At 53.0% G+C, this 15,369-nt stretch overlaps 1 protein-coding gene and 1 long non-coding RNA gene across 28 annotated transcripts in view; one reads left to right on the top strand and one right to left on the bottom strand.

Annotated features, from left to right (window-relative positions):
* The window catches only part of LOC123613430 (uncharacterized), a 463,022-nt gene that overhangs the window by 78,637 nt on the left and 369,016 nt on the right, over nt 1-15,369 (top strand). The window lies entirely within an intron of this gene.
* Nucleotides 1,096-14,779, bottom strand: STC2 (stanniocalcin 2). The gene is made up of 4 exons (XM_010972271.3): nt 14,220-14,779; nt 12,019-12,161; nt 9,290-9,501; nt 1,096-4,619 (listed from the first exon to the last, which is right to left on the bottom strand). The coding sequence occupies exons 1-4, from the start codon at nt 14,368-14,370 to the stop codon at nt 4,217-4,219; spliced, it is 909 nt and encodes a 302-aa protein (XP_010970573.1). The 5' UTR covers nt 14,371-14,779; the 3' UTR covers nt 1,096-4,216.

Here is a 15,369-nt window from a genome sequence, read left to right as displayed (position 1 = left end):
GTGGCGGGGGAAGGGAGGAGTTCAGGGGAACCTGACTTCTCCGACAGGGCTGGCCACTGGGTGAGCTTAGTGGGGGAAGACTCAAGCCAGCCACTCCCCAAGTGCCCTCCTCAGGGACACTTGAGAAACACCTTGACAAAAATGACCCCATGCACAGAACAGCGATGAGAAGACTCCATGATCTTTGGGCTCTCCTTTCATCTGAACCCAGATCTGATGCTTTGCAGAGAGGAAAGCTGAGAGCGTCAATTTCCCCTTATGTTCTAAAGCGGGGCTCCTCCAAGGTGCTATAAATACAAGAGTGTAATTATTCTTTTTCCAAGCCCTGTGTAAAATTGGAGTAATACTGATAGGTTTAAGTGAAAAAATAAATCAAATGTGGAGAATCCAGACCTGACCTGGGGGAAAGCACGTGGGCTGAGAGTCACAGGTCTGGGTTGGGGTCCAAAGCCCCTCCCTCACTCACTAGCCACGTGGTTTGGGAGAAGTTGCTTTCCCTTTCTGTACCTTGGCTTCCTCACCTGCAAAACGGGGATGATATTTGCTACTTGTGGGATGTAGTGGGGATAGGGGTCTGTATGCAGAATGCCTTAGCACAGTACCCAGCAAATTGTGGGAACCCCAATGGTGGGGTAAACCGTGGTCAGTCAGGGACTCCACCTCTGCTGTGTCATGGGAGGAAGAGTTGGGGAGGAAGCAATGGGCTTCCTTGCCCTTGCAGGGCGACGGAGCTGTTGTGCTGGTGGCGTCTACCGCAGGCTTAGTCTGAAAGAAGGGAGTGGCAGGGCTGCAGGGGAGACTCCAAGGGGAGACCAGAGGGAGCTGTGAGGACAGCCCCGATGGCCCCGGGGCTGGTGCTTCCAGCCCAGCTGTGTGGTGCTCATTCTCCCCTTTGTCTGGGTGACTCAGGCAGGGTTCTGGACAGAGTCCCTGTGATGGGGGAGAAGCCCAGGGTGGCCTTCCTCCCCGGCTGCCCTTCCCCATCAACCAAACATTCAGCATTTTAAATGGACTCAAAGCCCACTTGCTCACAGCCATCCCCCCGGCCCTGGACGTCCAGAGCCCTCTCAGACAATAACGCCATTCAAGGGGAAGTCAATTATTTAAAACCTTTATTAATGCTTGGAAAAAGAGAATGCCATGTGACAACGTACAGGTCTTTCTGGCTAAATTCATAACAGAAACAGATATTCTGACTTAGCAAGCTCACGTGGTGCCAGCTCTGAGATCACACGAGGGTTGTTCTTCCTTAGGAAATGGGCTCGGGACACATTGTTTTCCATGCTGGTGTAGCGAAGCCTTTCACTTGCTTGGTTCAAGTTTAAATTTCTCTCTCTCTCTGTCTGTCTGTGTGTCAAAGTGTGAGCACAGCTCTGGGCTGGCGTTTTCTATTTATTTAGTTTTGAGTGTCCGCATTTCATTCCACTCAGGCCTCTCATTTCAGAATAACAGGGCTATTTATTGATACAAAGGAGAGGTGTTTGGATCATCTTGTTAAGATGCAAAGCTCAAAATAAACATCGTATCTTTATTTGGAAATCCACATCCTTCCTCAAAGGAAGGCTCATGAGTAAATTTGGATGAAGCTATGAAGCCCAAGTTGAGGGTCTGTTTTTAAGGACGACTCTGCTTACTTTTTAGATGGTACAAATGCCTCTGTCAATGCTGAGAGGAATTCAGACTTTCCTCAGTTTTGAGCAGAAGAATCTTAGCAATAAATACTACTGGATGCTTCAAACCAAAGGAAGCAGAATGCAATGCTTTCTACCTGACTTGGGAGAAGAAACAAACCAGTGGCATGAGAAATATTACAACTGAGATCAGGGAAGAGGTTCAGATCAACAGAGTAAGCCATTTTACGCTTTGGGGGGAAAAACACTGAGATCATAAATACAAATGACAAATATTTACAATAGAAGCAACAAATGGGACATCAGTAGGCAAACACGCAGAACATCCACAGTGAGGAAAGTATAAAAGTGATGCCTTGCGTCCCTCCAGCCCAGGAGCTGGTGAACAAGTGAGCAGCTGACCCAGCAACGCGAGAGAATGTTATTGCTTCAGCTTTTGAGTGATGGAAGGAAAACAGTCCACGTGCTGCATGGCTTGAGACAGCCGGGGCTTGCGTTCGGTTCCCATGGCAGAGCCAGACACACCGGTCCTCCTCCCACTGCAGGGAGAGCCGGGTTAAGGGCACCATCTCCTCTGCCTTCTGCAGCTCCAGCTCTTTCTAGGTGCTTCTCCCAGCCTTCCAGCCCCCTCCCCCAACACCCAAATGGTTCCTTTGCAACATGAAAGGATGGGGGGAAGGACGCTCCAGGACCATGTCCTGGCAGCAATGAGATGGGATTTGGGGTGTATAAACACTAGCTGTGCTTTGGGTGAGGGCATTCGGTGGAACAAATCATTTTCCAGCAGATAAATTTAGCTGCTTTATCTCTGGCCTCAGGCTGCTCTGAGGGAGCGCTAAGAGCTGATATAAATGGAGAATGCATACTTTTTTGCCCAGTCACTCGAACAGCAGTCAGCAAACTCAGCCCAAGAGCCAAATCCAGCTGGGCGCCTGTTAAATACAATTTTAAGTGAGTGGAGCCAAGCCTGTTCGTTACGTGTTGTCTGTGTAGGTCTGCTTTTATGCTACAAAGGCTGGGTTGAGTAGTTGCAACAGAAACCACACAGACCATCAAACTGAAAATAGCGTATTTGCTATCTGGCCCTTTATAGAAAAGGTTTGCTGATCCCTGCTCTGGAAGGACCTGGCCCAGAACATCCGTCCACTCCTTGCATACTGGGCTTCTATGTGAGTGCCGGCCGCAAGAAAGGAGAAGCCTTCGTTTGTGACCTGTTAGGAAGGAGATGAAAGCTCTCTCTCTCCGAGACTTTTTCGGTGGCCGCAGGATCTCCAAGACCTCCACTGCTGATGCTTCCTGCTCTAACCCTCTCCTTCCTCTCCTTGTATTTTTAGTTCTGCCTCTCCTCTCTGCCTTTCTTTTGTCCACTCCGACTCCTTTCCTCATTGCTAAATTCTTCAACTCAGATCTGGGAAGTCTTGTCCCTCAGCGATTTTCAGCAGGTCGCCTCCATGTATGTGAAAGGTCGGCATTCCCTGGCGAAAACGACTGAGCAGTCATTCTCTGTTCCCCTTTTCCATCCTCTAGCACGGGAAAGCCAGCTTTCTTACATGGCCTCACGGAACCCAGGGTCTGATGCTTTATCCATCTTGACTGAGGGTCAAGGTGAGATGATGAAACGTGAAGGGAAGTCTGTCAAACGCCCTCTTTGCCTGTGCGTTTGCCTCCAGGTGTGGGCTCTGCCCTAAGTGGCAACCAGCCCACGTCAGGCAGTCAGATGTACCGCTACGTCACTTTGGGTCCTTTTAAAATAGCACTTAAAAAAAAATTTAGCCCCCAAAGATGCGTTGTTTTTGTTTTGTTTTCCTTTGAGCTGGTTTTAATGACCCAGTTGCTTTGTTTGAAAGCTATTTATTTAGACGACAGATATGTAGATGGAACTGGATAAATAAAAAAGTGAAATTGAGACTTGAAGCAGTGGTTAAAATACAAACACACAGGGGCCACTCCCTCGGACAGGGTCCCCCAGACAGAACAATGGCTCAGAAATTACACTTTGAACCCTCGCCCTCCCCGTCCCAAGTCACTCCAAACCGCAAGGTCCCATGCAAGAAACTGGATTTCGGTTTGGCACCAAGTACCCACACGGCCCCCTGCCTCCTCTCCACCCTTCTCCCGATTCCCAGGGAGATGTTCACACCCACTCCTGCACTGGAATCCAGCTGCCCTCCGCCAAGGCAGCACCAGAAGCTGCGGGCGGGCCGGCACCAAGTGCCCGGTCCAGCCCCCGGGGAGCCTGCTGACCCCCGCCCCTCCCCGTCACCTCCCACAGCAGAGTGAACCGCAGGCCGCCGCCCAGAGGCTCCACGGATGGAAAGAAGGCAAAGTTGCAGGGAGGCCGGGAGCTCCCTCGCGTTAGGATGTGCAGGGGCGGGACCCGCCGGGCACAACCGAGCCCTCGCTGCTGCCCAGGGAGCCTCCGCCTCACCTGTTCGTGTCGCTAACATACACCTTCGTCAAGTCCGCAATCCCCATCAAATCCTGCGTGTGACATCCCCCCTCTTTAATGGCAAATGTTTTGGAATGTCCATAGAGAAGAAAATGGACGGTGGTGGAGGAAAGACTTCCCGGCCGGGCCTTTCATTTCACCTCCGGATGTCGGAATACTCAGACTGATCATCCTCCCACTCGCTGCTTCCAGAAGTTCCCTGGGCCCCGTGGCCCGCAGCTCTGCCCCGGGCGTGGGCGTGTGGATGGCTCCTGCTACCTCGCTCGCCCTTGGCACCTCGGCCTGTCTCTCGACTGCTGGGCTCCGAGAGGTGGTGACCCGCTTCCCCGTGGTGGGCCCTGGAAGGCTTGGCTCTGTCCCCCTGGAGCTGGCGCTCAGGAGGCACCGTGGGGGGCCTCTGGATGGCCGAGGTGCAGAAGCTCAAGATGGAGCACAGGCTGCCCCAGCTCTGCTCGCACTGAGCCTGGACGCTGTGGGTGATGGCCTCCTTCACCTCCTCGCCGCAGGTCAGCAGCAGGTTCGCCAGGTCCACGTAAGGTCTAGAAATTGAGAGACAGATACCGAGGATGGAGCACGTCCCGAGTGGGCTGCCGAGGGCAGTGCCCCTACCTGGGAAGAGACGTGGCCAGTGCTTGGCTTGGACTTGGTTTGGTGAAAGATCTTCCTGGAATTACTATGAAGCCTTTACCCTTATTCTGTGGAATACTGGTCTCAAGTGACCTTGGTCTGGCTGGCCATTATGTTCCAGGCTTCCAAGGAGAGAGCCCGCCACAGCGAAAGGGCCAGTGCCAATTCTCAGGTGCCCATGATGAATGCCTAGGAAGAACCTCTGGGGAGGCAGGGCAAGAAGGCCAGGTGGGGCAGCTGTGTGCATGAGAGGAGGGCAGGAGAGCTCCGGGCTGTTTAGGGAATGCCAGTTAGGAGGATTTTAGCCGGACAGGAAATGGGTCTTGGAGCCAGTAGAATAATACTTAGGCAAATGGTGAGGAGCCTTAAATGCTACACGGGGGAATCTTTAAGGCAGGGATGCGAGGTTGGCTAGCTTTGCACTGGATGTCCTTCTCCCAGGGGAGCCTTTTTGAACTGAGGTTCCCAAGAAACCTTTCTTTCCATGTCTGTGTTTGCCCCTGGTTTGGGCTCGGGGTTGATGAAGGGCATTTTGGGAAGTTCCTGGGTGCATGTTCCTCTGTATCTGGAGGAGTCTGGAATAGGCAGTGAAGGGTAGGGGCACATGGATTCCCATGGAGCTCTTCCCTTTCTCGGTAGGAGAGGCTGGAGGAGACGGCTGGCCGCGGGGGGCCGACGTGCTTGGACCGAGAGCCAGCTGTCTGTGAAATAAGCATGCTCGGTTCCCAAGGGGAGAGAGCCTGTTACTCAGGCCATCCGAGCTGCCTGGGGTAGCTCTGTAGGACAAGTGCTGGAGGAGAAAGCCACATCGTGCAAGCCTTTCTCCTGGGGGTGGGAGGTGTGTGCAGTGTGCCTGCTTCTGACCATGCACTTCGAAGCCCCGGGTCACCCCCGTGGGCAGGGAACTCACTCTGGAAGGTGAGATCATTTATAAGAAAGACTTTATCTCTCTGTGAGCCTGGACCACCTGGGTGGCTGCATTATCGCCCATTTAATCTTTTCTCTGCAAGTTGGCAGTTGTTGCCAAGCAGGAGGAGCAGATTGTGTTGTAAGACTTGTGAAATAGTTTACTGCCATTTGTATGAATTAGTCCTCAAGTTGTAATTGAGTGAACTGCCCTCATTTCACAGATATAAAAATGGAGACAAGGCGGGGGTGGCAGGGAGAAAGCGGCTTTGGGAAGCTTCTGGGCCGGGAAGGCCTGGGGCTGGGCTGCGAGCAGAGGGGAGGAATGTTCTGGCTGATAGAGATCAGGCTGCCTTTTAAGGCCTACTTGATGCCTTCAGAGTCAGAGAGACTGGGCATGGCTGATGGGCAGGGCGCTTCCACCCTCTGAGGTTGGCCCCTAACAGTGACGAGGACAGTGACAACCTGAGGCTTGAGCTGAGAGAGGAGGGAACGGGCCACACAAGGGAAACGCTCAGGGCCTGTCTGTTTCCTTCTTTTGAAAATTAGCAACCGACTGCCTCGGGGAGTTCAAGTTCACTTGGTATATCTGTTCCAGCAGCATCAGGATGTTAGCACCTGATTGTACCTGCCACCTGCTGGGGCCGGATAAGCAAACTGCAATTGCAGAGACTGAGCATCTCTCTTTTTGGGACACTAAACCCGATGTTCCTTCTTCAAGTTTCCCCCCAGAGGCAGGAGGGGAGGGCCCTCTCGGGAATGCACGGACGGACAGCCTCTTGGCCTCCTTCGCCAGGGCGTCCTGCCCGCCAGATGAGCTCTCAGAACCCCAAGGCGGATCCCAGAAGGCTGGACCAGCCCACGCTCTCTTCTGCCCTTGGCGCTCTTTGCCGAGGAGAGAGCTGTGACCCGTGGGGAGGGGTGTGTGTTAATCTGAGCCGTGTTCCGAGCTGGCATGGTGCCTTCCGAGGCTGCAAGCTCAGCCCGTGTCTAATGACAAAGCCCAGCTCTCTCCACTGGGCGTCAGCAAGGCTAAAGGGTTTTTAAAAATACTTGGAGGGGGACGTGCCTGGAGGCTGCCAGCACCCAGTGACAGGGCGTGTGGTGGCCAAGCGGTTGACAGGGAGAAAGCGGGCGGGAAGGGGTGAGGGAAGCAGAGGACAGCCAAGCTAGAAGGAAGTCACTTTCACTGAACGAGAGTGTTCTGGGGGTGGGTGAGGAGCAGGGTCAAGGGATGGGGGTGATGTGGATTCTGGGGTGACTGACTTCCTTCTGTCTAGAGTGAAGTGCAAATTCAGTTTTCATTTTCTTAGCTGTGGCTGATGCCACACATTCATAGAAGGTCTTCTTGATATCTGGGGGTGGATGGGGTCTTTTGTGCCCAAATCAGTTTAAAATAGTTAAAACCCCAAGAAACTCAGTCAGTTCAGCTTGAAGCATTAGTTGATACACTGTGTAGTTGTGGCTTCAGAAAGGAAGGTAGTGGGGAGGTAGAGGGGCTGGCTGGGCAGAAGGCGAGGGGACTTGCACGCAGCCACACTGAGTGTTTAAGAAAGAGGCCCAGGTTTCCTTCTGGGGTGGACCACCTGCATTTCCAGGGCAGGCTGCTGTGGGGGCTGTGTGTTGGCTGTAAATGATATGAGGTGGCCTTTAGAAGTAAGGGGCTCATGGCCTCACAGACCTTGCTTCCATGGAGGAGGCACCAGAAAGTCACAGGCCTTACCTCTTAGATTCAAGGGGGGGGTGTGTGGCAGAAAATGTCAAGACCTTTAGTTTTCCCAAAGAAGATTTTCTCCAAAAATGCAAAGTCTTCTGGGCTCCAGGAATGCTATTATAGACTTAAAAACAAGTGCCCCATCATCCATTCTTGAGGCCAACAAACTCTCTCTAATGGGTGACAGTGGACTGAGGACAAAGGAGCTTCATGAGTTTCTCAGCAACAGGGTGGCTGCCTTTTCCCAGGGCACCTTGAAGGAGGGAAATGTCACAGTGCTCTGCTTGTGTAATGGGGGTATTTTTGCGAAAAGGGGAAAATCCTGCCACACTTGGAGAACAATGAACCCTTTGCAGGTCTAGTGGGGGAGAACGCAGGCCTGCAGCAAAGAGGTTGGAGATCTGTTTCTGACAACGGGCTTCAGAATCACCAATTCTCAAGTTGGAAACAAACCTCAGAGCAAGATCTTCAACCTCTAGCTTCACTTTCTCCCTCTGTTAAGTGGGGACAGTGTTCTCTGTCTTGTGGCACTGCTGGGAGAGGCAAATGCGCTACTGGAGTGAAGTCCCTGGCCAAGGGCCTGGCCCACCCAGAAAACTGTAGTCATGTTATTGCTATTGTCATGGATTCTATTGTTACTTTGTTTCTTTACGAGTATTTGGAGGCAGAGAAAATATTTTATCAGGCATTCATCTAACTCAAAGAAAAGGCAACATTAGTTTGCTCTTGGCAAGAGCTGCCTGCGGAGTAAATCTTGTAACTCTTAACCCTGCACCCGGGGTGTGTTGCAAGATGCCCAGCCTCATAACCAAGTGGAAAGTGACAGGTGATGGTGGTTGTCCTCTGTGGTCTAAGCGGTGGGTGGGGTGGGGAGTGGCCTGTTTAGTGACATAGCTGGGGGAAGCCGTGGCACAAACTAAGGGGCAAAAGTTCATAAAATTGTACTGATTTGGCCCAGTGAGTCACTGGTGTAAGGACTAACAGTGCTATGACTTCTACTGGGCTGCTTAGCTCAGAGCTTGCTTTCTGCTCTAAGTCTCCAAGGAAGGGCCATTGCAGCCTTCAGGAGCTATTGTGTTAGGAGCAACTGTGTACCCACGTGCTTTATTTACTATTCCGCAGAATTTAAGATCCTATAGATAGGGTGTTTTTTAAGGAATGAGATGGCCTGGGTTTATCACTGAATTGCAAGTCCTCCAGTAAGTACGTTCCTATTTCCTTACTTTTGGCATAAAGGTGTTTAGCTGATCAAAGTTTTGACATTTGTTTTGCATTTTCTCTGGGAGGGTGTTCACATTAGAGAAGGTAAATTGGACCTTCTAAGGGAAAGGAGAGCTTATGGAGGCAAGATAAAAGCTCCTGGCATTTAAGAGTATGGGTTCTGGAGCCAGACTGTCCGACACCTCGTCTGGGCCTTTGCCTTTCAATGTCTTTGTGACCTTTACCACACTGAACCTCAGTTTTCTCATCTGTAAAATGGAGATGAGACTGGTACCTAGCTCACAGCGCTGTTGTGAGGATCAAGTGAAATATTCCTAGGAAGCCATTAGTACAACCCCTGGCACTGTGTACACATGCAATGTACATTATTAGCTCTCGGGCATCTGCAGGGGCACCTACATGGCTCCTTGGAACACTCAGAGAACTGTTGGGATCTTGGCCCAGGGAAAGATCCTACACATACCGTGCTCAGTGAAAAGATTTCCTGTTGCTATTGCTTATGATTTTGAAACCAATTTCAGAAATTTCTTTTGCTTTTCCTGAAGGCCAGCAGGAAAGGGACTCCCAGGGGAGTCAGTGCAGCTTTCCCCATTTGACTGGAGAGTTCAGTTGCTGAAAAGCAGCTGCTCAAACCGAGGAAGACTTTCCTCCAGCCCCAGCAGGCAGCCCCCTTCCTCTATCCAAGCTGCACCATCACCCCGCTCCCCCTCATCTGCCCCCTCCCCGCGGGGCAGCACTCACTCGTGCAGCAGTAAGTCCTTGAAGTGAATCATCTCCACCATCACCTGCGTGTTCTCCTGGGCGGCAGAGCACAGGTCGTGTTTGAGGTAGCACTCCCGCTGTAGCTGGAACACCATCTCCTTGATGGCTGGACACTTCCGGCTTATGCAGCTGAATCTGTGCCGCAGAGCGTGAGCCTTACACTTCAAGGCATCTTTGATGAATGACTTGCCCTGAGAGCAGAGGGCACAGGGGAGGGAGAGAGGGGCAGAAGAGACCAGTCCTTGTTACACGCTTCGACATTCTTACCCTTGTTGGGCTTACGTGGGATTTTTCTGACAACCAAACCCCAAGGCCCCGCTGCACACTGACATCCGTGCAGGAGACAGGCTGAGGCTACAGCAGGAGGTCTGTCCAGAGTGACGGGATACCTCCTCATTCAGTCAAAAAGGATGTTACTCGGGAGACTAAAGAATCTGCCCCCTTCCTCCCAAGCTGCTCTGAGTCTCCCTGGTCCTGGGGCTCCCATGGCCCTCTGTCCTCAAGGCAGCCCAGTTGGTGGTTTGGTGGCAATGTTTCTGGGACACAAAGGGCGATTTGGCCAGGCATAAATCCAGAACTCATTGGTGACTCCCAGCAAGAGTTTCTCCCAAGTAGAAGGTGACTGCTTGTCCACATCTCACACCTTTGCTTGTTCCTTCTAGTCCCCGAGTGCCGTCAGGCGCGGGGGCTGGCCGTGCCTCCCCTTTCTGCCTCAGTGCCTCCCGCCGCCCCCAACCCAGACTCTCCTCTCCTCCTAGCCTTTAAGGAGGAGCATTCTTTTCCTTTTTGAAAGCAATTCGACTCCTTTAAACTGTTAGGATTATTGCCTCTAAAAGGCCCGCCTGGCACACTGCCTGGCAGCATCTGGAGCCTGAACTGCCCAACTGACAGCCCCTCCCCCACGCTCCCTGCCTCTGAGTGGCTCAGGCAGCCAGGCATACATCTGGCCTACAGTTCTCTTTCCTGGCAACCCCATTAGATTGTTCTTATCCTAGAAAGGAGACAGCTGTTGGGGGTGTGGAGGCGAGCTTGGGCCGTTAGCTCCCTTATCAACCTCTCCGGGCAGAGAGGCATTGTGGGGGACCTACCCAGGGATCCCTGCACCCCCTTTCTACAGAAACAGGCTGTTGTTGGAGAGGTCACTCCTCCGTTTTCAGACCGGCCCGGAAGTAACGGAGTTGAGAAAGTAACACGGGTTTAGGTTGGAAGTGGGAAGCCAGCCAGCACATTTATTTCAGTTCTCTCCTTTAGAGGCAGTTGCAATGTCCACGGATAGTGTCTGATCACTGAGAAACCACCTCCCCCGTGGTCCCCTTTCCCCTGACTCTCTGGTGGGAGCCAAATGGGATGGGGGGCAGGGTGTGCCAGTTTATTAAGCACTTCTGGGCTGAGAACTGATTTGAAAGCGATGCTTCTAACTTGCAAACGTACTCCTGTTGGTCGAGGTAAGAAGGAAGATGAATTTATGCGAGAGCTGCAGCCAATCTGTGCTTGGTTTTCTTCCCTGACATCCTGTGGGATTGTCCTGAAATACACATTTTCCTCCGGATTTCCTATTACGTTTCCCAATACCAGTTCATCCAGAAGGGATGCTTTCTTAGGGAGCCTCAAGGAGTTCAAACGTTCTACACCTCTTTCCTTCCCCGGCTTCTGTTTCCCCTCCTGCCACCCGACATCCTCTGTAGGGGAGGCTGCCAGCCCTGCCATATCCCTTTCTGGTTCCCAGGCACTGCTTTGTCAGGCTCCCTCCAGGATGTCAGTAGATGTCACTGGTGACGTTGATAAATCATACCTAAACTGTTGGCTTCGTCTAGATACTGTCATGGCTCTTCAATGAAATGGGAGAGGAAGTTTCTGACAACAACAGGGCACGCCCTAGTGCACATATGGGCTGGGGAGGATGCAAAGGAGGTGAGCCCAACGCCCCACACCATCTGAAGTGGGTTTGGATTGTTGGCACTGGAGCCCTACGGTTGCTTGTTGGGTTCTCTTCCTGCCCACGCAGCAACCGGGCTTTACCTTGGGGACTCTGGGACAACCAAAGAGGGTCAGGCCCTGACTGTGTTTGTTATCCAGAGCAGGACTCACTCAGGGTTTGGACTTTTCCAGTTGGGAGAAGGGATCTGGTACTCAGGAGGAAGAAAAGTCTGCTACCCTGGAGGCCCTGAATTACCCATCTTGCCTGCACACACGCCTGTAGGAGATGATGGATTTCTACAAATTTTGTGTCTCTTTTATTCTTGCCTGTCAGGTGAAAATAGCTTTTGGCATATATAATTGGAGTCCCTGCCCTTCCCCCCTCGACCTATCATTCCCTAAAGTGATGGGCTTTGCAGACTCGGGTCGGGGTAGCCAGGCATAGTGTGTCCCTTAGAAGATGTTTATTATTTATTATGACTTTTGTCTTCTCTGCTAAGAATCCTCAGATAATTGTTCAACTTGGTCTCCATTCCACTCCACCCATGTAGACGCAGAGTAGATGCAGAGTGGAGAAGGATTTAGCCTACATGATAGCTCCAGAAAGCTGAACGCCAGAAGTGGAGTGGGGGAGACATTGGCATCTTGCCGTACACATAGTATGTCTCTTGCAAGTGCTAAATAACACCCTGAAGATCAGCTAAGAAAATCTGTTAACCAGCCTCTCCAGTGACCATTTCAATCATGCAACACTAACCACAAATATTCCTCATGCTCAATATGGTTTTTACCTGGGCATCAAATTTTCCAGCGTTGTGCAGAAACGTCATGCAAATCCCATGTAAGCCCCGAATCTCACAAGAGTTGTTCTCGAAACATTCAAACACGCCACACCCCACATCGCCAGCGTTCACCAGACAGTGCTGGATTTCCGCTAAAATGAGAATCACATACAATTATATACAAAATTCTCAGCCATGCTGGGGAATAAATACAAAGAGGCGGGTTGAAATAAAAGTAACGACTGAAAGCAAATTTAAGGGGAAAAAAGTTAGAAATAACTGTTTCAGGATCTACAAAAACCGAGGAAAGAAAATTTCGTCACTTAATCTACTTATGAAAATACCAGTATTTGGAAATACTTGTAAAAAATTAGCCAAACCTACAATTACAAAAGTCACAATCAGAAGTTAAGTTGGAGCACTCCCGTTTTTCATCCTTCCCATCTTATTGAAGCATTTGTGGGAACACTTGGTTGCAGAGCATAAGCCATTTCAGCCTCGTACACCCACAGACAAAAATGAGATCTCAACCGATGAGCGAGCTCTCTGGCTTTGCAGTTTATCAATGAAACACCCTTCTCTACTTGGATGAAGCCTGCTGCTAAGTCACGGCCATTTCCTTCCTGACTCCCAAATGAGAGGGTCCAAAAAGCAGTTTCAGTTCAGCTTTATGATTCAACACCTAAAATCAAAACAAAATTCCTATTAAGGCAGCGCCTCCAATCCATCCTCATTAAAAATACCAGGCTAGGGAAGCTGCGGCTTGCAAGCAGGCTCAGGAATCGAGTCAGATGGGGGCTAGAAACGCAACCTTCGCAGTTAGAGGCTCCTTTTAAACAGAGATCCGGTGTGAGATGTCACTTAATCCCCTAGAATTCCCGCGACCCGGGAGTCTGCTGCCCTCCTTCGCAGAATGTGGCCCTAATTCGTCTCTCTGAAAGGACAGGCTGAGAGGGAGTTAACTGTCAGGCTGCCGCGTGCAAAGCCTCTCTGCCTTCCCTCCCCCTACTCAATTCCCTGATTTAAACCAACCACAAAATTACATCAGAAAAGTATATTTTGGAAGAAGGGCGGGGTCGGAGGAGATAATCCGCATTCAGATTAAATCTACCGAGAGAATGAGGGGCGTGTATTTTGTTGAGGGTCACCAACTCCCGAGAATCACGTTCAATTCTCAGGGAAAGCTGGGAGGCGGGGAGGGTGGGTGAGGGTCCTAGGATGAGCGGGGCGCGGGCCCGGGGTGCCGGCACCCGCCTGCGGAGGTGGGGGACTCCCGGATGATCCCACGCGCGGCCCCGGCGCGTCGGCCAGGAGCGCGCAGGGCCGCGGTCCAGTCGCTCCGGGCGTCTCTAATGGACACGCATGCATTCCTGCTCGTGCGGTGAGCGCACGCACGCCGCCGCCGGCTTCGCAGGCCCCCTAAATAAAGGGAGGGCCGCGAAGAGCGAAGGAGCTGTAGGCAGATTTTCTTCCTTTCCCGGGAGCTGGGAAAAGGGCCAGCCCCGTGCCTTGCACGCTTGGCTGTGCTCGGCAGTTTGTGGGTGAGCGGAGAGCCAGTCGAGCGGCAGCGGGGCACGGTTCGAGCCGTGTCACCATTTCTTCGCTTGCTGACCTGCCCTGGAGCGGGAGACGGCGGCAACACCGCAGAGGTAGGCTTTGCGCCATCCGCCCCTCCTTCGGAAAGGAATGCCCCCGGAGGGGAAAGTTCGCAATGCAATTTGTCTCGCCTACAAAGTTCTCGGATGTCGGGCATCTTTTGAGGAGGGGGATAAGCGGTCCTGCTGCGGCCCGCCGGCTGGGAAGAGAAGTTCTCCGGGTTCAAGGAGCAGCCCGGCTCTGGGGACCGTCTGTGCCCCTCCCCCCGCAAGCGAGTTGGGATGCAGCAGGGAGCTTTGAACCGGACCGGGGACTCTGGAGCCAGCCCTGGCAGCGTCAGGCGCTGCTTCATTTACCCTCGACCCTGGGGAGGACAGCAACAAGTCCTGCCCCAGCCATTTCATCACCCTGCCAGCACGTGCGGATTCCCGGCGCGCGGAGCCCGGCGCGGACTCGCTTCGCCTCGCGCTTTCCTTTGCACGTCCCGCGCCACCCCAAGAGTTTGCGCGGCCCAGAGTGGGCGCCCAGTTCCGGGCGAAGAGCTCGGGGCGTGCTGCGTGGGTGCCCGGCGTCTTCTCCCAGCAGCTCCCCGCCGCGAGGGCGCAGGCACTTACCTGTGTTCTGCAAGGACAGACGGCCTTTCTGCTGAGAGCCCCTGTCTTGGGGACCTTCGGGCGGGTTGGTGGCGTCGGTCCCTCGCGCCAGGTCGAAGGTGGCCAACACCAAAGCCAGGGTCACGAAGTGCCCCAGCCGCTCGACACACATGGTTCTTGGTGTAAACCTCCCGCCCGGAGACCTGGATTCTTTGTGCTCCCTTCCTCCTCTTCCTCCTTCTTCGCCGCTTCCTCTCCTCCTCCCACTCTTCCTCCTCGCTCGCCTTTTCCCTCCTCGCGGCCGCGGCTCGGATAGAGGTTACCCAGCGCCCTCCCGTAGCTCTCCGGAGAGCATGTGACCAGGCCGTTAGCAGCGCCGCGAGTGCCCAGCAGTGGCAGGGATGGTGCCTCAAATATCCCTGGAAGCTCTGGTGTCACTTGAATGAAGGAGTCGAGCAGGTGTTGTCCCGGCGGCTGGACCAATCCGAGACCCCCGCCCGTTTGACAACACGGCCGGGAGGCGGGGCCTGCGCCCAACTACTACAGGAGGAAGCCGAGCGCCGCTGGGAGCGCCTGACAAAGTTGCCGACCTGGCGGCGGCCACGCGTTTGCGTGCGTGTGTGAGTGTGTGAGAGCGCGGCCGCAGATGCGTGCGCGTGTGCGGGTGCTCCAGGGCAATGGCCGAACGGACTTAAAAAAGTAACAGCGAATCCCAGCTCCGGTTGCAGCTAAAGAAGGGCGAGAGGGGACGGTCTGCGCTGGGACAGCGTTCCCCCCACCCCACCAAGCTCCTGGCTCGCATCACACCCGCATCGGGCTGGGAAAGTTTCCTCTTTCTGCCTTTTGGAATTCAATTCAGATCCTCAGCCCCAAGGCCTTGACAGATTGGAGAAGTTTCCTGGACACAGTGATAGTCGGGGCATACTGGGCACATATGGGAATCCCTGGCGTTATGACTCTTTGCGCTAAAAAAAAATCTCTCAAACTATTTAAGATAAGAGTAGAAGCATTAGATACAGGACTTGGCCTGAGCGACTGCCCCATCTTCCTCTTCGCCCCGCTTTGATGGGCCCTGCAACACCTTGGGTGCCAGATTCTCGCCCCTCCCCCAATCTAGACGGATTCCAGGCTGGGCTGCAGGGATCCAGGTGACAGACTGGACTTGCATCAT

This window comes from Camelus bactrianus, chromosome 22 (genome assembly GCF_048773025.1).
Source record: "Camelus bactrianus isolate YW-2024 breed Bactrian camel chromosome 22, ASM4877302v1, whole genome shotgun sequence".
Taxonomy (NCBI): Eukaryota; Metazoa; Chordata; class Mammalia; order Artiodactyla; family Camelidae; genus Camelus; species Camelus bactrianus.
The sequence above is the reverse complement of the archived record's forward strand: the minus strand, read 5'-3'. Positions and strand labels throughout refer to the sequence as shown.